Source organism: Rhinoraja longicauda, chromosome 8 (assembly GCF_053455715.1).
Source record: "Rhinoraja longicauda isolate Sanriku21f chromosome 8, sRhiLon1.1, whole genome shotgun sequence".
Lineage (NCBI taxonomy): Eukaryota > Metazoa > Chordata > Chondrichthyes > Rajiformes > Arhynchobatidae > Rhinoraja > Rhinoraja longicauda.
Genome location: NC_135960.1, coordinates 35,663,317 through 35,682,808, shown reverse-complemented (window position 1 = coordinate 35,682,808; position 19,492 = coordinate 35,663,317). Strand labels below are relative to the sequence as shown.

The window sequence follows — 19,492 nt, the reverse complement described above, 5'->3', positions numbered from 1 at the left end:
TGGCTGAACGGGCTGTCAAAAGTGCTAAACAGCTCATGGAACGTTCGTACAGAGCAAATATTCCTGGATCTGCTTAACTTACGCAACATCTCCCATGACCCCCATCTTGGGTTCACCCGCTCAACGTTTATTATCAAGGCAAACCCGTGCCACAGTGCCTGTAGCCAATCAGGCTTTGTCCCACAAGTGTTTCCACCGGAGGAGGTTCAATCCAGGTTGCAACAGAAGCGTGACATTCAAAAACGATGGTTTGACAAGACAAGTAGGCCACTGCCACCGCTGACCAAAGGGCAGGTGGTCCACTTACAGACTGACAGAGGTCATGACCGTATCGGAGTAATTTCTGGAATTGCTTTGGAGCCACGCTCATATATCGTTAGTGCCGATGGCGGTACCTACCGACGTAACAGGCGACACATCCTGCCTGTGAACGAGCCTGTTCCTCCTCCGTATAATCCAGATCGTCCAAGTTCGCTTCCGTTTGCGCTTAATGGCACTCGCATGCTTTTGCCAGCACAACAATCCATGTCTGCAACAGCTCCTCTGCCTGTTCCATCTTCGCCTCCATATTCATCGCCTGTTCCAGTTTCCTGCTTCGTATCCAGGGACGTTGATTCCGTCTCCCTCGCCTGTGGAATCACCTGCTCTCTCCCCGGATAAGAAGAATAGAGATGGTCTCTTTCGTACACGTGTTGGTCGTGTTTGCAGGCCAGTTGTGAAGTATCCGGACTATGTTTAACTTTCCTCCAGTTTGTCACCGATTGTTATACATGACATGCTTAGTTTATGGGTCTGTATCGCTGTTGATTCTTTAAGAGGGGGGGATGTAAATTAGTGCAATGGTGTCACTCATGTTATGCGTCATGCTTTTGTAGTTACGCCCTTTTAGCTTTTGAGTGACCACCGCTTGCGAGATTCGGGTTAGTGTAAGTGGAACGTGCAGGCGTGAGGTCGTGCTTGCTATGTAGTTAATAAAGTCTTTGGATCGTTATCCAGGTGTAAGGCTTCTGTTATTATACGGTCACCACAACAGAATACATGTCAAGATATGTTTTCATTCTTTTATTCTATATTAGTGTAATAAAATGTAATGCATACATACCTACACTGATACAGAAGTGCTAGCTTTAGACATGAGTAATGTACATTGTTACCATAGTTTAGTTTTGAATTTAACATATAATTGAGGGGGTCGGTGCAATAAAGTGCTAGCCCTCACTTTTGTGAAAAATGAGTTACATGCATTAACACGATCCTTACCCACTACCCTACAACCTGTAAAAAATTAATATTTAAATTCAACCGATAGGTTGGTCAAATAACCTAGGCATCTTTTTTTTTGTGATTTATGGATTTTTCAAATGTGTATATCTCATAACGACACATTCGATTCTGGGTTCCCCTGCCCAGCGCCTTATGTCCAGGCAGACTCGCACTACGCTACCTGTAGCCAAGCAGATGCTACAACCGCAGGTTCGTGCCCCTCTGGCGGTCCAGACACAACTCCAACAACGCCGTGACACTCAGAAAATATACTATGACAAGTCTAGCACACCGCTTCCACCACTAAACAAAGGCCAGGTTGTCCGCTTGCAAACGCCAAAAGGCTACGATCGGCTGGGAGTCATTCAAGGCCCTACCCCTGAGTCGCGCTCTTACCTGGTCCGTGTTGGTGATGGCACCTACAGACGTACCCGGCAACACCTTCGTCCGGTCAATGAGCCAGTGCAGCCTCGACACTATCCTGACTACACCACTTTGTCTCCTCCACGGTCCAACGCTTCTTGCCCCACGGTCCCACAACTGCCTGCTGACCCCGTCCAGGTGCCTCGCCTGCTGCTTCACCTCCCCGGCTGCTGCCAAGGTCTCCTTCATCACCCTCAACACCGACCAGACTTGCGGTGCCGCTCCCTTCTCCAGTTCAATCCTCGGTGAGGGAAGGTGACGGCTGGTACCATACGCGCACAGGCCGCCTCTGCAAGCTGAACCCGAAGTACAATGACTAGAACAAGGACCGTGTTTGAACTGTCGGTGAGCTGTCTTCTCATTTGCAGCTCTCGGCGCACAGTACGCAACATAAAGTGCACTCCCCCTATATTGGTGTTTCCCCATATACTCCACTGTATGTTTGTTTAATTGTGATTTGCTTCTTGAAGAGGAAGGATGTAGATCAACCATATTTATCTCTGTCTATATAACCTTCACCACATATCCTATGCATGGTACCCTTTCCACTTTGTAATCCAGTCCAGGATTTAGGTAGGCCTGGAGTCACTGATATAGTTAGTTTGTTGCTTGTTCGGTTAGTCTGTTAGCAGAAGTGAGGAACGCTCACTCAGCATGGGTTTAATAAATGTTTTATGGTTCACCGAATACTTCGTATTGGATTGATTACAAAACAGCCTCCTCAATAAATAACTCCAACAAAACTGCCACATCCATGCTACAGACCGCTGTGTCAACATACTCTTCTCAGTCTGTAGGACTGACTGAATCCACAGCTTTCTGACTTGCAAAAAGGCATCAGGTACAAAGTGTGCCAATAAATGTCTTCTTTCTCCTCAGATGTTTCCTAATCCGTCCAATATATCTGACATTTGCTTTTCTTTCAGATTACTAACGTCCGCGGTATTTTTACTGTTGAATTATGAGCAACTGGTAGAGGTTGAGCTGCTAACTGGCGTCGCCTGGTCACTCCAAAGTTTGCCCTGCTTCACAACCTCTTCACCCAGGGAGCAGGAGGTTGCCGGTAACTGTAGTTCTCCCGGCCCATGCTCGACAATGAACAAAAAGTGCAGGGACTACAACGCCCAGCATGCAGCGCTGCCGCGCTTGCGCGGTAACTTGGCATCTAGAGTAATGGCCGTTTATGGATGAGGTGAAGTGCTGTTCCCAGGGAAATGCTGCCACTCTCTGCCGGCCATTCAATCCCGAAGAAATCTTCACAGTGAATGATAATAATAATAATAGCGGCATCTCGGATTGTAGTGAGTACTCATGGGCTGCTGTTGGGTCTTCAAATATTGTTTTTCCTTCTGGAAGCTTCTCTCATCTGTGGATTTAAGACAAGTTGCAGCTGGCGGAGTGCTCGGTGAAGTTGCTGCACTCTCACCTCCATGTGTTAATAGTAGGAATGATAAGACATTTTTACAGGACCAAAAATACATAAAACGTCAAATTCAAGGCTTAAAATACTTGGCAGGTCAGATTTGATGAAAGGCCTTTAAAGTTTGTTTTTCCTTCTCCAAAAATATTACTCTGACCTGTTATATATTTCCATTATTTTCTATTTTTAATTTTAGATTTCCAGAACCTGCCATATATATTGTCTGGTTAAGGCTGAGCTCAAAATTGTGCAGTACCATAGATGTGCTGTGATAGATTGGGCTCGCTTTGATTAGACTGCTGGGTCAGAGACATTATGGTCTGGAATGATAGTAAAGAGCAAAACTTTGTTTCGATATTCATAATTTCATGAAAACATTTTGCCCATATATGAAATTTTGCCTTACGTTCCCTGCTGAATAGTCATTGCTGACTTCTCAAAAGTTAAACCTTTGGTTTAAACCAGCATCTGCAGTTCCTTCCTGCTCAAAAGTTATTGTCATCTTGTCACTTCTAAGCTAGGAATGTTTTATGGAAAAATTAAGATTAGTGCCTTGGACTTTGATGTTGATTGTAGTTGGGAAAAAACAAAGAGTGTTTACTAATACATATTGGCATTGAGCAAAGAACTGAAGGATGCACAGTGTGATCATCTCCTAAAGTGATCTTGCAGACAAAAGGGAGGATACAAAGTGCTGGAGTAACTCAATAGTTCCGGTAGCCATTCTGGAGAACATGGATAAATGAGGTTTTGGGTCGAGTCTCTTGCTCAGACTGATTGTGGGGGAAGGGGAAGAAAACTGGAAGAGAGATGGGGCAGGCCAAAGCCTGGCGAGTGCTGGATGGATACAGGTGAGGAGTGTTTTTGGCAAGCAGATAGTTTGGACAAAGGCCAGAAATGTAAACCCAAAATGTGAGATAGGATATAAGTGGTGCGAATTGCACAGCCAGAGGAAAGAAAATAGGTGGAAGAGGAGGGGGAAGGGAAGAACTGGGTGCAAGTCCAGGTGGGGCACAGGGAAGGCAGCAGGAAGAAAAAGGTTGCCTAAAATTAGAGAATTCTATGTTCATATTATTAGTTTGTAATCTACTCAAGTAGAATATGAGTTACTGTTCCTCCAGTTTGTGTGTGGCATCACTTTGCCAATAGAGGGGGCCCAGGACAGTAAAGTCTCTATAGGAATATGAAGGGGAGTAAAAATGGTTAGCAACCGGGAGTTCCAGCAGGTCTTGTTAGACCAAGTGCATGTATTTGGCGAAAAGGTCGTTGAGTCTGCATTTGGTCTCGCCGATGTAAAGGAGATCACATAGGGAAATACCGAATCTGTAGATGAGGTAAAGGAGGTGTATGTCGACCTCCAGCTCACCTGGAAGGACTGCTGGGGTTCCTGGGAGGATGTGAGGGGGGAGTTATAGGGACAGGTGTTATATCTGCTGCAACAGTAGGGTAAAGTATCTGGGCAGGGGTGGTTTGGGTGGGAAGGAATGAATGTAACAATGAGTTTCGGAAGGAGTGGTCTGTGTGGAAGACGGAAAGGGGTGCCGATGGGAAGATCTGACTGGTGGTGGGATCATGAAGGTGGCAGAAATGTCAGAGAATGATGCGTTGAATGCAGAGGCTGGTGAAAGCTGAGGACCAGAGGAATATCTTTGATCCGTCGGGGGTAGAGGGAGTGAGAGCAGGACTCAGAGGAGGCTTAGGTGAGGGATCCAGCTATGACAGCAGAGGGGAAACCATGTTTGCTAAAGAAAGAGGACATCTTGGATGTCCTATAATGCAGATCCTAGATGCAGTGGAGAAATTGTGAATAGGGGATAGTGTCTTTGCAAGAGGCAGCTTGGAGAAGATGTAGTCCAGATAACTGGGATTTGTAGTAGATGTCAGTTGATAGTCTGTTCCCTGATATGGAGACAGAGAGACCAAGAAAGGGGAGAGAGGTGTCAGAGTTAGTCCAAGTGAATTTGAGGGCAGGGTGGAAGTTAATGATAAAGTTAATGAAATCGACGAGATCCGCATGGGTGCAGGAGGCAGTCATTGAGATCGCAGGGAAAGGGATGAGGGATGGTGCCTCTGTACGCTTGGAACAAGGACTTTGATGTAACTAACAAAAAGGCAGTCATAGCTAGGGCCCATGTGAGTGCCCACCATTAACTTGGAGAAAGTGAAAGGAATCAAACGAAAAGTTGTTGAGAGTGAGGACAGTTTCTGCCAAGTGGAGCAGAATTAGTAGAATGAAACTAACTGGGTCTCTGTTCAAGGATGAACCGGAGAGCTTTCAGACCTTCCTGATAGGGGATGGAGGTATATAGGGATTGGACATCCCTGGTAAAGATGAGGCGATGGGGGGGTCTAGAAATTGAAATTGTTGTAGGTGTGAGGTGTCTTGGATGTAGGCTTTGTCCTGCCCCACCTTCCTTCCAACTTTCTCCCTCTTACCACAATCAGTCTGAAGAATGGTCCTGACTTGAAATGTCACCTATCCATGTTGTCCAAAGATGTTGCCTGACCCGCTGAGTTACTCCTGCACTTTGTCTTTTTTTGTAAACCAACATCCGCTGTTACTTGTGTCTACTGTAGACATAAGAGAAGAATGGGTACTCTTGGTTTGTTTGTTTTGGGTTGGAATACTATGCATGATGATATGTGAAAGATGACAATATTTGTTGGACAATGCTTTTGAGTCAAATGCAATGTCAAACAAAATAAGGTGGTCATAACAAAATTAGTATCAAATGTTTAAGCACGTGGAACAGTCAGTATGGAGGAATTGGCGATAGAATATATGAGCAAAAAGGATGGTGGCGACATACTTGGATGTGAAAAGGAACTCTTCCTTCTCACTATATTGCAACTGAGATTTGATTTTTGTGTTCCCATATAAGGAATGGGTGGAACAGTAGCACAGCTCATAGAGTGAGAAGCCCAGGTTCAATCCTGACCTTGAGTGCTATCTGCATGGAGTTTGCATATTCTCCTTATGACTGCGAGGGTTTCCTCCCACATCTAAAAAATTGTGACTGGGTAGGTTAATTATGCATTGGATTAATAGAGTCGTACAATTCCAGGTGTGTTCGTTGACTTCAGAAAGAGGAGGCCTGGGTTCCACGAACCTGTCTTCCTGGGACAGCGGTGGAGAGTCAAATCCCTCTAAACCGTTCATATCCATGTACCCATCTCAATTTCTTTTTGAAAACTTTAACATTGTATTTGACTCTGCAGCTTCCTCTGGCAGCTTGTTCCACATGAGTGGCGAACAGATGTGCTGCTCTATGTGAAAAAATTGCCCCTCATGTCCTTTTTAAACCTTTCCTCTCTTGCTTTAAGCCTATACCCTCTAGTTCTGGACTCCTCGAGCCTGGGTATCTTGGGCCTACCCTTGTGACTATTCACCTTATTTAGGCCCCTCATGACTTAGCTCATCCTTCAGCCTCCTTCACTCTAGGTACAAATGTCCCAGCCTATTCTAGCCTCTTCTTGTAATTCAAGCTAGGTCTGCCTACTCCTGTTGGATCTCCCAGTTAACATTTTAACTGCCCTTCCCATTTCTATATTGACCTTGGACACAAAATGCTGGAGTAACTCAGCGGGTCAGGCACCATCTCTGGAGAGAAAGAATGGGTGACGTTTCAGGTCGAGACCCTTCTTCAGACTTTTTTGTAAACCAACATCCGCTGGTCAGGGGAGGAGGTGGACAAAGATAGGATGTAGGAGGAGACAGGAAGACTGGTGGGAGATTTGGGAAGGGGGGGGGGGTATAGAGAGGGAAAGCAGGGACTATTTGAAGTTAGAGAAGTCAATGTTCATACTGCTGGGGTGTAAACTACCCAAGTGTAACATGAGTATGCACCTCAGACTGAAGAAGGGTCTCGACCCGAAACGTCACCCATTCCTTCTCTCCAGAGATGCTGCCTGACCTGCTGAGTTACTCCAGCATTTTGTGTCTACCTTCGATTTAAACCAGCATCTGCAGTTTTCCTTCCAACACATCTATACTGACATTTCTGTCTTGGGCCTTGTTCATTGCCAGAGTGAGGCCACATGCAAACTGGAGGAACAGTACTCATAACCTCACATTCTGCTTAGGTAGGCCTGAAGCATCACCTATTCCTTTTCTCCAGAGATGCTGTATGACCTGCTGAGTTACTCCAACTCTTTGTGTCTATCTTTGGTACAAATAACAAATTCTCCAATTTTGGGTAACTAACCTTCAAACTTTCTCCCCCAACCAACTGCCTCCTCTCTTCCCTGTGCCCCATCTTGATTCACACCCATTTTTCCCCTTCCTCCTCTTCCCACCGGAGATGCTATCTGGCACGCTGAGTAACTCTAAGACTTTGTGTCTATCTTTGGTACAAACCAGCATCTGCCGTTCGTTGTTTAAATTTTGTGTAGTGTGGACAGTAAGAAGGCAGAAAGGAAAGTTTTATTGATTTAGGATGTTGCAAGATTAGGAATGAGAACTTCAGCAAAAGTATTAGTGGAAATGGGTAGTTTTGTAGAAGGGACTTTCTGTAAAATCTCCCCTGATTCTCTCTTTATCTGGTTTGCAACTTGGTTTTGTTGTTATAATGGTGTCCATTATATCTGTAAATAGCAACACAGGAAGTGTTTTGGACTTTAGTCAAGGAAAGCATAAACAGCAGTGCTTTTATTGGTGCTGTTCCTGGTATCATTTGTGTATTTCTGTCAGCTTCTATTGTTGTCACATTATGTCACAAATGTTGGAGATCAGTGTATAAGCTTATAATCCAAAAAGATTCATTGTAAATAATTATTGGCCAGAACGACTTGTTCACTGAGTTCTGACAACTTCAGCTTTATTTTGTGATGACCAACCAATAATTTAGAAGTAAAATACTCATTTGGTATATCTTGGGATGTGCTCTGTATTTTGGAGATTGGAAAATGAATTAAATTCATAGGTATCCCCAATGGGCCATTCTTAATCATGTGTGTGACCAAAATTGTGGAATACATCTCTTCTAATTCTGAAAGCATTACAGGTATATTGTTTTGTACTGTACATGTGACTTATATGTCGAAGTTTATCAAGTGAAATTTTTATATGTTCTGACAATGTTTGTTGAGGGTCAGAAGTCAAATATGACTGGTCTTGTGTGTGACGCCGCATGTCACACACGTGACCAGTCCTATTTGACTTCTGACCCTAAACAAACATTGTCAGCATCTATATACTAAATCTCTTGTTTGTTTGATTGTTCCTGAACTACAGCCAAAACGGTACAGGATAGCGCAACAATTTTAGGCCCACCTTACCATCCCGGGGTCCTAGGGAGGATGTTTAATTGAAATCGGTGTTATATTTTAAAAGGTTATTCACATTTAAAAAGTTTTAAAACCGTGCATGTGCAGTTGGGGCCCTGTTGATCTGGTACTTACGTAAGATGGCCACCGCATCCGTGCGTACGCAGAACAAATGCATCCGCGCCTGTGCAGTTGGGGCCCGTTGATCTCGGGTACGAGCAGGGCTCGGCCGCCTGTCTCTTGGGGATGGGAGAGCCAGCCTGGTGCCGGGAGAGGCGGCATGGGCATGGGCCTGGACCTGACTGGGTAACCGCGAGACTGAGGTGGGCCAAGGGGAAAGGTGGCAGCAGCAGCGGCGATGAGGCCAGGCGTTGACGGAGGCTTGGGCCTGGCACTGGGCCTGCCCTCGGCTCCCCCATCCCCCTTCCTCTCCCCGGCCGGCACAGTGCCTTCTCCACGCCGTCCAGCGGCTCAGCAACAGTGGGAGAGCTGCTGCCGTCTACCACTGAACATCCCCGCACCGGGACGGGACAGGACTCTTTCCCCCCCACCTCAGCTGCACCAATGGCGGCCGCCTGGGCCGGGAGGCGGGTTGCGACGGCAACAGCAGGTTGCTCCTGGGGGAGGAAGGAGGAGGAGGGGGAAAAGAGGGGGGGTGGGGGGGGAAAGAGGGAGTGGGAAAAAGGGGGAGCGGGAAAGAGGGGGGGGAAGGGAGGGAGGAGTGGGGGAAGGGAGGGAGGAGTGGGGGAGGAGAAGGTGCTGCACCAATGCAGGAGTGGTTTGTGTAGTAACATATAAAAATTTCACTTGATAAGCTTCGACATATATAAGTCATATATACAGTACAAAACAATATACCTGTAATGCTTTCAGAATTAGAAGCGATGTATTCCACAGTTTTTCACTTTTTTGGTCACACACGTGACTGAGAATGAACTTCGCTGTACAATAGTGGCAAGATGAGATTTGAGGTGTGCACCTTCATAATTTATTTGCTATTTCCGCAAATGCTGCCTGATCTGCTCAGTTTTTTTAGGATTTTTAGTTTTAGTTTTTTTAATTCTGTACTGCAGCCAACCATCCTATTGGTGCAAATGTTTCAGTCTGAAGAAGGGTCTCGACCCGAAACGTCGCCCATTCATTCTCTCCCGAGATGCTGCCTGACCTGCTGAGTTACTCCAGCATTTTGTGAATAAATGTTTCAGTAATATCATCAGCTGGAAAGCTGGTGTAATATTTCATCCTGAATGAAGTCATCTCAGCGGCCAGCAAACTGTTCTTCTTCTTGTAAGAGCATGATATACCCCAAGAATTGTTGGATGCAAGCATTTCAGAAATATAGAACAAATGAAGTATGATAAAGCATTATCTCAAAATCTGAAATGTTAACTGGAAATTAGTCATTTTTCTGACAAAAGAAAATATATTGATTAACTCAGTGTGCCAAGAACATAGCTATTTTCAGATGTACTACTTTAGTCTAGAGTAGCCATCTTATTTCAGTAGCAGGCGGTCTGTAAGCAATCAGACAGATTTAAGGTAGTTATTTGGCAAAAGATTCAGAAGCAACATGAGGAACATTTTAGGTAGACACAAAATGCTGGAGTAACTCAGCGGGTTAGGCCTCATCTCGGGAGAGAAGGAATGGGTGACGTTTCAGGTCGAGACCCTTCTTCAGGAACATTTAGTTATATAACCAGTCATTGTAATTGTCTTTAGGACTGCTAACAGTTTCAATAGCAGTTTTCAAAAGGGATATGGATAAACATGAGAAAATGTTTGTAGGGTTATGAGAGAGTGAGTGAGTCAGTCCAGTTGGATAACCACAAACTAATTGGTGTAGATAAAATAATTTTAATTTTTAATTTTTAAGATGTAATTATTTTTCTTTATTTTTGCAGGTGAAAGACACTACCTGAAATTCAAACCTACAGTTGCCAATAAAACAGAAATTCTAATGCTGCTGGGAATGAGATAACGTTAAATTATTAAGCTGCAAATTCAGTTTTTTTTTTTTTACCCAAAGCATCCATATGAGAGGTTGAGTGCCTCAAATCTTGCAGAATGTTTGGGGACATGTTTGAGGAAGAGGAAGACTCTAGCTTCATGTGCGAAAACAAAGTGGGGAATGGGAGAAAATCAAGGAAAAAAGATACCGAGCCACCAGCGTGTAGAGCAGCCTGTAACCTCAGTGGAATCAAAAACCAGGGAGGCACCTGCTACCTCAACTCATTGCTTCAAACACTGCTTTACACGCCAGAATTCCGAGGTAAATTATTTAATGGTGGAATGAAATTCATATAAGAAACGGTTATATTTATTTAGTATGTGAAGTTGAAACATTTTTCTTCCTGTTTCACCATTTCTTGTTGCCTTTGTGCTTTGAGTGAAAAATGAACAATGTTTTATTAATATAAAAGAATATTTGCAATGCAGGTAGTTCTGCTATAATGTCTGCTTCGAGAATGCAAATTGCAAATAATGTACACCCTTTCTATACACGAAAGGTAGATGGTGTCCTTTATTGAAGATTGTTCGCTGTAACCGAATGAGGTGGGTTAATATGAACAGTACTATTGGAAAACAGCCAATAAACACATTACCTAATAAACAGTAAAGGACACAAAATACACAATGGCTTGGAACGGCACACTGGCGCCGCAGTAGACTTGCCATCTTACAGCGCCAGTGACCCGAGTTCAATCCTTACCTCAGGTGCTCCCTGTGGCAGAGCGGCTTTCCTCCCACGTTGCAGAGACATGTAGGTTTATAGTTTGATTGTCTTTTGTAGGTTATGCGGGTTCTTTGGGTTGCTGGTGCTGCCGCTGCCTCATTGCGCCGTAGGCCTCGTCTGCTCCCTGTGGGTGTGTCCTCAGTTTTCATTGCTGTACAATTACCAATTGTGTAATCAGTTGGCTTAGTTCTATCTTCTAGAATTGGCCCACTGATCTCCACTTGCCACTCTATTATGAAGTTCATTTCTCTCAAAATACTTTATGAATAAAAGGTCCATCTATTTATGTAATTTAAAAAAAAAAGATTTTGTCTGAACATGTGCTGTGAAGCGCCAAGGAGTATTCTATTGTGCTAAAGGTACTATATAATGGCAAGGTTATTCGCTGGATCTGTCCCACATGCAGTGACTTGGTAAGCTGTTGCCCTATTCCTGTCAGGTACAAGTAAACCATCTTACTTGCTACGATTGTTTCTTGATCTCTTGGCATCATTCTAAACTGGAAATGCCCTAAATTTACCTAACTTTTGGCTTGTTCTTGATAAATGATTAAAAGTGCTGGGTTGATGACAATAGTAGGAGTGTGGGTGTGGTCAGTAACAGAGATAATTTAAAGCAGACTGCAATTCTTTGATAATGATCCAAGTAATTAACTGTAAAGTATGTTTTCAGTCAAGCCTTATTTCTGTGTTCTCCTAAGTGTTGGGTGATTGAACTTATGAGTTTACGAGGCGTTCAGATAGGTAAATGGATATGAAGGGAATGTAGGGATATGGTTGACACAAAATGCTGGAGTAACAGCGGGACAGGCAGCATCTCTGGAGAGAAGGAATGGGTGACGTTTCGGACATGTCTCAGGGGAGTGGGTGGGACAGAGATAGAATGTAGTTGGAGACTGTAAGACTGGTGGGAGAACTGGGAAGGGGGAGGGGATGGAGAAAGAGGGAAAGCAAGGGCTACTTGAAGTTAGAGAAGTCAATGTTCGTACCGTTGGGGAAAAATATGAGTTGCTGTTCCTCCAATTTGCACTGGGCCTCACTGACAATTGAGGAGCCCAGGACAGAAAGGTCAGATTGGCAGTGGGAGGGGGACTTAAAGTGCTGAGCAACCGGGAGATCAGGTCGGTAAGGCGGACTGAGCGGAGGTGTTCAGCGAAATGATCGCTGAACCTGCCTGTGGTCTTGCCGATGTACAGGAGTTATATATATATATATATATATATATATATATATATATATATATATATATATATATAATATATATATACATAATATATACAGGAATTAGATGTAACTCCTGTATATCGGCGAGATCAAGCGCAGGCTCAGCACATATAAAGTTCTGACTGATTTAGCATGTATTTTTGGGAAAGTGTGGAAGTTTTACGCTGCATTGATTGATGAGGTTGATTAGAAGAGTCTGTTTACGGGTAAGCTGGCAAGTGGAAGCCTGTCAAAAGTGAGATAGCATGAGTACAGGGACAGAATGTTCTGGTTAGGGTAAAGGGCAAAGCTGTTAAGTTTAGGGAACTCTGATTGACGAAGGAGGTTGAGGATCTTGTCAGGAAAAAGGAGATATGCATCTGATTTAGGCAGTTGGGATCCTTGAGCATAATTGGTGCAGGAGAATGGGGTTAGGAGGGAGAGATAGATCAGCCATGATTGAATGGTGTAGACGAGGGACCTAATGGCCTAATTCTATTCCTATCACATATGATCTTATGAACATTATTTGAAGTGGTCACCAAGGAAAATGATGAGGGCAGGGTAGTAGATGTTGTCTATTTGGACTTTATCAATGCCTTTGACAAGGTAATGCATGGTAGGCTACTCTACAATGTACATTTATGGATGACAAAATAAATAAAATAGTAGATAGTTAGGGAAGTTATCTAGGTTTACAACAAGATCTAGATTGATTGGGACTATGGGCCAAGGAATGGCAAATGGAATTAAACTCTTAAGTGCAAAGCATTGCACACTGGTATGTCAAACTAGGGTAGGCACAGTAAATGGTAGACCCCTGGAGAATGTGGCAGAACAGAGAGACCTGATAGTATCGGTGCATGGTTCCCTAAAAGTGGCAGGTCAAGTGGGGAGTTTGGTGCAGAATCTTGATCTCGTATGTAAATAATTGCCTCCCCTCCACAGGGATAATGCCCGATCTGCTGAGTTTCTCTAGCAGTTTGTTTTTTGCTCAAAGTTCCAGCATCTGCAGGCTCATGTGCTTATGCACTGTTTTGCAAAGTTGACTATGAAATCTGTGCTACAACTGATGTCATCTTAAGACTATTTCTGGAGATTGTAAAAGATTCTATTATTCACTGTGGAAGAAGTGCAGGAGAGTGCTAATTGCTCTTTGGCCAACATTTTAAAAAAAACATCCTTATCATATTACTGTTTTGCAACTTTGTTGTCAGGAAATTGGTTGATAGGTTTTCTGTGCTTCAATGACAATGACTTTTAAAGGAATGTTTCGAAGATTTGAAAAAGAACCAGCAGTTTCTTATCCCAGAGCAATTGTTTGGGAGGAGCTAAAGAATCCTGGTACTAGGTGTTCGATTGTCAATGCTGCCATTTGCTCTTTTCTGCACTTCACCTTCAAACCACCTCACTTATTAGAATTTAGTGCATAATATTGAATGGAGGACATTTCTTGAACTGCACAGGAAATTGCATGGGATATTGAAGCAAAGAAACATTGTTTATATTTTCAGCACTGTGTTTGTCTCTGAGTTGAGCCTTCAGCTCCGTCTTACATAGAAACAGAAAATAGGTGCAGGAGTAGGGCATTCGGCTCTTCGAGCCCGCCATTCCATATGATCATGGTTGATCATCCAAAATCAGAACCCCGTTCCTGCTTTTTTTCCTTTGATTCCTTTAGCCCTAAGAGCTAAATCTAACTCTCTCTTGAAAACATCCAGTGAATTGGCCTCCACTGCCTTCTGTGGCAGAGTAATCCACAGATTTATAACTCTCTGGGCGAAAAAGTTTTTCCTCATCTCAATCCTAAATGGCTTACCCCTTATTCTTAAACTGTGACTGTAAACTGTGAGGGGGGTCTTCATCCTCTTCATAAAGGAAAAAGCCACCATTGTTCATTTCTGCGAATATTGCCATTTTTACACAATTTCCTTTACTGATGTAGCTCATCATTAAATGTGGACCCTTTCGACATGACCATTCCAGTGCTTTGATAACTAGCTAATTTCTGCACATCATAAATTTGACATTTTAAAACTACCTGCTCATAAGCTAATCACCAAATGCTGCTCAATGTGAACCTGCTGGCCTGAATGGATTCCTGTCCCTTCACATTTCTCCTTTGAAATAAAGAGACAAAATGCTGGAGTATCTCAGCGGGTCACGCAGCATTTCTGGAGAACTTGGATCGGCGACGTTTCAGGTCAGGTCGAAGGTATTTATTCACAAAATGCTGGAGTAACTCAGCAGGTCAGGCAGCATCTCAGGAGAGAAGGAATGGGTGACGTTTCGGATCGGGTCAGTTCTGCAGACTGATCAGTCTGAAGAAGGGTCCCCGAAACGTCACCTATCCATGTTCTTCAGAGACGCTGTCTGACCTGCTGAGTTGTTCCAGCACTTTGTCTTTTTTTTTTGTAAACCAGCATCTGCATTTCCCTGTTTCTAAAGAAATTTACTACACTATAGAAAGCCTTAAGGGTATCATTGGTGCACCAATTTGTTTAACTGCATGCTAACAGAAGTAGTGCATCGATTGTTTATCAAAAAAGATGAATCTATTATTTTTTTTAGATTTAGAGATACAGCGCGGAAACAGGCCCTTCGGCCCACCGGGTCCGCGCCGCCCAGCGATCCCCGCACATTAACACTATCCTACACGCACTAGGGACAATTTTTACATTTGCCCAGCCAATTAACCTACATACCTGTATGTCTTTGGAGTGTGGGAGGAAACCAAAGATGTCGAAGAAAACCCACGCAGGTCACCTGTACAAACTCTGTACAGACAGCACCGAACCTGAGTCTCCGGCGCTGCATTCCCTGTAAGGCAGCAACTCTACCACTGTGCCACTGTGCTGCCCCGAGATTGTGATCTCACTTGCTATGTCTGGTTTTAGATTTCTGGCATATTGTCTTAATTCCAGTACTTTTATCAATATGATTGTTGCTCAACAATATGGGTGTTGTTCTATCCAGCACCCCCTCAAGTGGTGAATTCCAAACCGCATTGCCTTTTGTGTGATTCTAATCTTTGTATAAATTGCTTTGAAGAAGAATGCAATTGTGCTGGAGGGAGTGCAGAGGAAATTCATCAGGATGTGTAGGGAAAAAAACTGCAGATGCTGGTTTAAATTGAAGGTAGACACAAAATGCTGGAGTAACTCAGTGGGTCAGGTAGCATCTTGGGAGAGAAGGAATGGGTGACGTTTCAGGTCGAGACCATTCTTCAGTCTGAAGAAGGGTCTCGACCCGAAATGTTACCCATTCCTTCTCTCCCGAGATGCTGCCTGACCCGCTGAGTTACTCAGGCATTTTGTGTCTAAATTCATCAGGATGTTGCCTGGTTGAAGGACTTCAGTTGTGGGGTGATATTGAATAGGCTGGATTTTTTTCTCCGGAGCAAAGGATGCTGAGGATGATGATGTAAGGAATTGAGTAATGTAAAATTGAGAGGCATAAATAGGGTCGATAGAAACCTTTCCCCAAGGTAGGGGTATAAAACCAAGAGGACATGGGTTTATGGTGAGGGGAAAATGCTTAAGGGGATTTGAAGAGGAAGTTGTACATAGAGTGTAGTTGATATCTGGAAAACACTGCCAGGAGGTGGTGGAATCGGATATAATCACCATGGCTTCAGACAGACTCTTAAATAGGCAAGGTACGGAAGGTTCTGATCCTAATGCCAATGTAAATGGGATTAAAATAGTTGGGCAAAGAAGTTGGCATGGAAGTGGTGGGCCCAAGGGCATGCTACTGTGTTGTACAACTCATCAGGGCTCGTACGGTCCTTGAAAGTTCTTGAAAGTCCTGGAATTTGAAACTCTGTTTTTCAAGGCCTTGAAAGTCCTTGGATTTATTATAGGTCCTTGAAAATTCACTTTTTATGATAAAAGTATTAATTCATGCAGAGTAATGTGTTTTTTCATTGTTTATAATGAGTGTTCTTATTGAAAGTCAGGAAACATTGTTAGACGTGTTTGTCTTTGTCGCCTATTTACATATTCTCTTACCTGGTTGGTCGCTGAGAATAAAGACATTGAAGAAGCAGGAATGTGTGTCTTGTCTGGTATTCATTTATGATCCAGAGCCAGGACAAGGTGAGAGATCGCAGCGCCCCCTCGCAAACACCAAACTCAAGGAAACTTCCCTCCTCGCCGCCGCCACTCACCCCAGGGATTCTGAACAACTACAACACGGGTTTGTTATTTCGCTGCGTTAGAGGGAGACGGGGCCGGGGAAGAGAGTGGAGGAGCGGTGCAGATCTTGCTGGCGCTGGGAGGGAGAGAGGGAGGGGGAGAGAGAGAGAGGGAGGGAGCAGCCCCCGCAAGTGGTGGCGCTCCTTCACCTGACTCTCTCTCTCTACCCCCTCTCTCTCTACCCCCCCTCTCTCTCTACCCCCTCTCTCTCTCTACCCCCTCTCTCTCTCTCTACCCCCCTCTCTCTCTCTCTACCCCCTCTCTCTCTCTCTACCCCCTCTCTCTCTCTCTACCCCTCTCTCTCTCTCTACCCCCTCTCTCTCTCTACCCCCTCTCTCTCTCTACCCCCTCTCTCTCTCTACCCCCTCTATCTCTACCCCCTCTCTCTCTACCCCCTCTCTCTCTACCCCCTCTCTCTCTACCCCCTCTCTCTCTACCCCCTCTCTCTCTACCCCCTCTCTCTCTACCCCCCCTCTCTCTCTACCCCCTCTCTCTCTCTACCCCCTCTCTCTCTCTACCCCCTCTCTCTACCCCCTCTCTCTCTCTACCCCCTCTCTCTCTCTACCCCCTCTCTCTCTCTACCCCCTCTCTCTCTCTCTACCCCCTCTCTCTCTCTCTACCCCCTCTCTCTCTCTCTGCCCCCTCTCTCTCTCTCTCTGCCCCCTCTCTCTCTCTCTGCCCCCTCTCTCTCTCTCTGCCCCCTCTCTCTCTCTGCCCCCTCTCTCTCTCTGCCCCCTCTCTCTCTGCCCCCTCTCTCTCTGCCCCCTCTCTCTCTGCCCCCTCTCTCTCTGCCCCCTCTCTCTCTGCCCCCTCTCTCTCTCTACCCCCTCTCTCTCTCTACCCCCTCTCTCTCTCTACCCCCTCTCTCTCTCTACCCCCTCTCTCTCTCTACCCCCTCTCTCTCTCTACCCCCTCTCTCTCTCTACCCCCTCTCTCTCTCTACCCCCTCACTCTCTCTACCCCCTCTCTCTCTCTACCCCCTCTCTCTCTCTACCCCCTCTCTCTCTCTCTACCCCCTCTCTCTCTCTCTACCCCCTCTCTCTCTCTCTACCCCCTCTCTCTCTCTCTCTACCCCCCTCTCTCTCTCTACCCCCTCTCTCTCTCTACCCCCTCTCTCTCTCTACCCCTCTCTCTCTCTACCCCCTCTCTCTCTCTACCCCCTCTCTCTCTCTACCCCCTCTCTCTCTCTACCCCCTCTCTCTCTCTACCCCCTCTCTCTCTCTACCCCCTCTCTCTCTCTACCCCCTCTCTCTCTCTACCCCCTCTCTCTCTCTACCCCCTCTCTCTCTCTCTCTCTCTCTACCCCCTCTCTCTCTACCCCCTCTCTCTCTCTACCCCCTCTCCCTCTCTCTACCCCCCCTCTCTCTCTCTACCCCCTCTCTCTCTCTACCCCCTCTCTCTCTACCCCCTCTCTCTCTCTACCCCCTCTCTCTCTCTACCCTCTCTCTCTCTCTACCCTCTCTCTCTCTCTACCCCCTCTCTCTCTACCCCCTCTCTTTCTACCCCCTCTCTCTCTCTACCCCCTCTCTCTCTCTACCCCCTCTCTCTCTCTACCCCCTCTCTCTCTCTACCCCCTCTCTCTCTCTACCCCCTCTCTCTCTCTACCCCCTCTCTCTCTCTACCCCCTCTCTCTCTCTACCCCCTCTCTCTCTCTACCCCCTCTCTCTCTCTACCCCCTCTCTCTCTCTACCCCCTCTCTCTCTCTACCCCCCTCTCTCTACCCCCTCTCTCTCTCTACCCCTCTCTCTCTCTCTCTCTGCCCCCTCTCTCTCTCTCTCTCTGCCCCCTCTCTCTCTGCCCCCTCTCTCTCTGCCCCCTCTCTCTCTGCCCCCTCTCTCTCTGCCCCCTCTCTCTCTGCCCCCTCTCTCTCTCTGCCCCCTCTCTCTCTCTGCCCCCTCTCTCTCTCTGCCCCCTCTCTCTCTCTGCCCCCTCTCTCTCTCTGCCCCCCTCTCTCTCTCTGCCCCCCTCTCTCCCTACCCCCCTCTCTCTCTACCCCCCTCTCTCTCTACCCCCTCTCTCTCTACCCCCTCTCTCTCTCTACCCCCTCTCTCTCTCTCTGCACCAGCGAGATCTGCGTCGCTCCTCCACTCTCTTCCCCAGCCCCGTCTCCCTCTAACACAGCGAAGTAAGAACAAGCACAAGTGTTGTAGTTGTTGTTCAGAAGCCCCGTATCCTCGGTGTGAGCGGCGGCGGCGAGGAGGGAAGTTTCCTTGTGTTTGTTGTTTGCGAGGGGGCGCTGCGATCTCTCGCCTTGTCCCGGCTCTGGGTCGGTGGCGATCCGCTCTCCGGTGAACCTTCGCCGGCAGCTTCTGCCTCCAGTCCCCGCCACCGCCGTGGTTCCACGGCTCCGGGACAAGTTAAAGAGTCGGGGTGAGTTGAGAGGAGCTCGCCGCATAAAGCAAAAAAACATACAAAATCATAGTTTTTACTAATTAACCATATACACCAAATTAACAGTTTTGAAAACAGTATTTTCTTACCTATGCGGAGAAAAACTGGGAAAAAACATCAATGCTGGATTTTGGTCCTTGAAAAAAGGATTTTTGATCCTTAAGTCCGAGTAAGTCCTTGAATTTATAGCTGTTTCAAGTGTACGAACCCTGCCTGATGCTGTGTCCCTGAGTTATTGTCTTTGGCAAACAAAATAAGTTCTTTATATCCATTCCTTATAGGTCTTCCATAATTGAAATTGTTACTCTTTTGTTTATATCTATGTCCTTAATCCTTCATTTCTGCAAACTCTTCCACCCTCTCTCGGAGAGTTCTGGAATTCCCTATCCGTGGCATCTTGTGCATCACCATTCCTTAAATCAATTGTTATGCACATTCACGTCCCTAAAATTGCCTTTCAAAATTTCTTCCAGTTCTCTGCTGGTAAGGAATGATATTCATTCCCTTGCAAGGGGTGACATAGAATCAGGAGATGTTGAATCAGTATGGATAGAAATGAGGAATTGTAAGGGTAAAAAAGACCCCAATGGGGGTTATC

The 19,492-nt window shown here is 45.6% G+C and overlaps 2 protein-coding genes across 3 annotated transcripts in view; one reads left to right on the top strand and one right to left on the bottom strand.

Annotated features, from left to right (window-relative positions):
- Positions 1 to 1,978, bottom strand: part of lrrc3 (leucine rich repeat containing 3) — a 58,885-nt gene extending 56,907 nt beyond the window's left edge. The window contains exon 1 of the mRNA XM_078403647.1: positions 1,660 to 1,978. The gene's annotated coding sequence lies outside the window, so the exon portion shown is untranslated. The remainder of the gene's footprint in view (positions 1 to 1,659) is intronic.
- An 876-nt stretch (positions 1,979 to 2,854) lies between these two features.
- The window catches only part of usp40 (ubiquitin specific peptidase 40), a 104,255-nt gene continuing 87,617 nt past the window's right edge, over positions 2,855 to 19,492 (top strand). The window contains exons 1-2 of one of the 2 annotated variants that reach the window (XM_078403640.1): positions 2,855 to 2,987; positions 10,273 to 10,640. In XM_078403640.1, coding sequence (XP_078259766.1) covers positions 10,436 to 10,640 — 205 coding nt within the window. In that variant the 5' untranslated portion in view covers positions 2,855 to 2,987; positions 10,273 to 10,435. The remainder of the gene's footprint in view (positions 2,988 to 10,272; positions 10,641 to 19,492) is intronic. The other variant, XM_078403642.1, reaches the window with a different exon arrangement.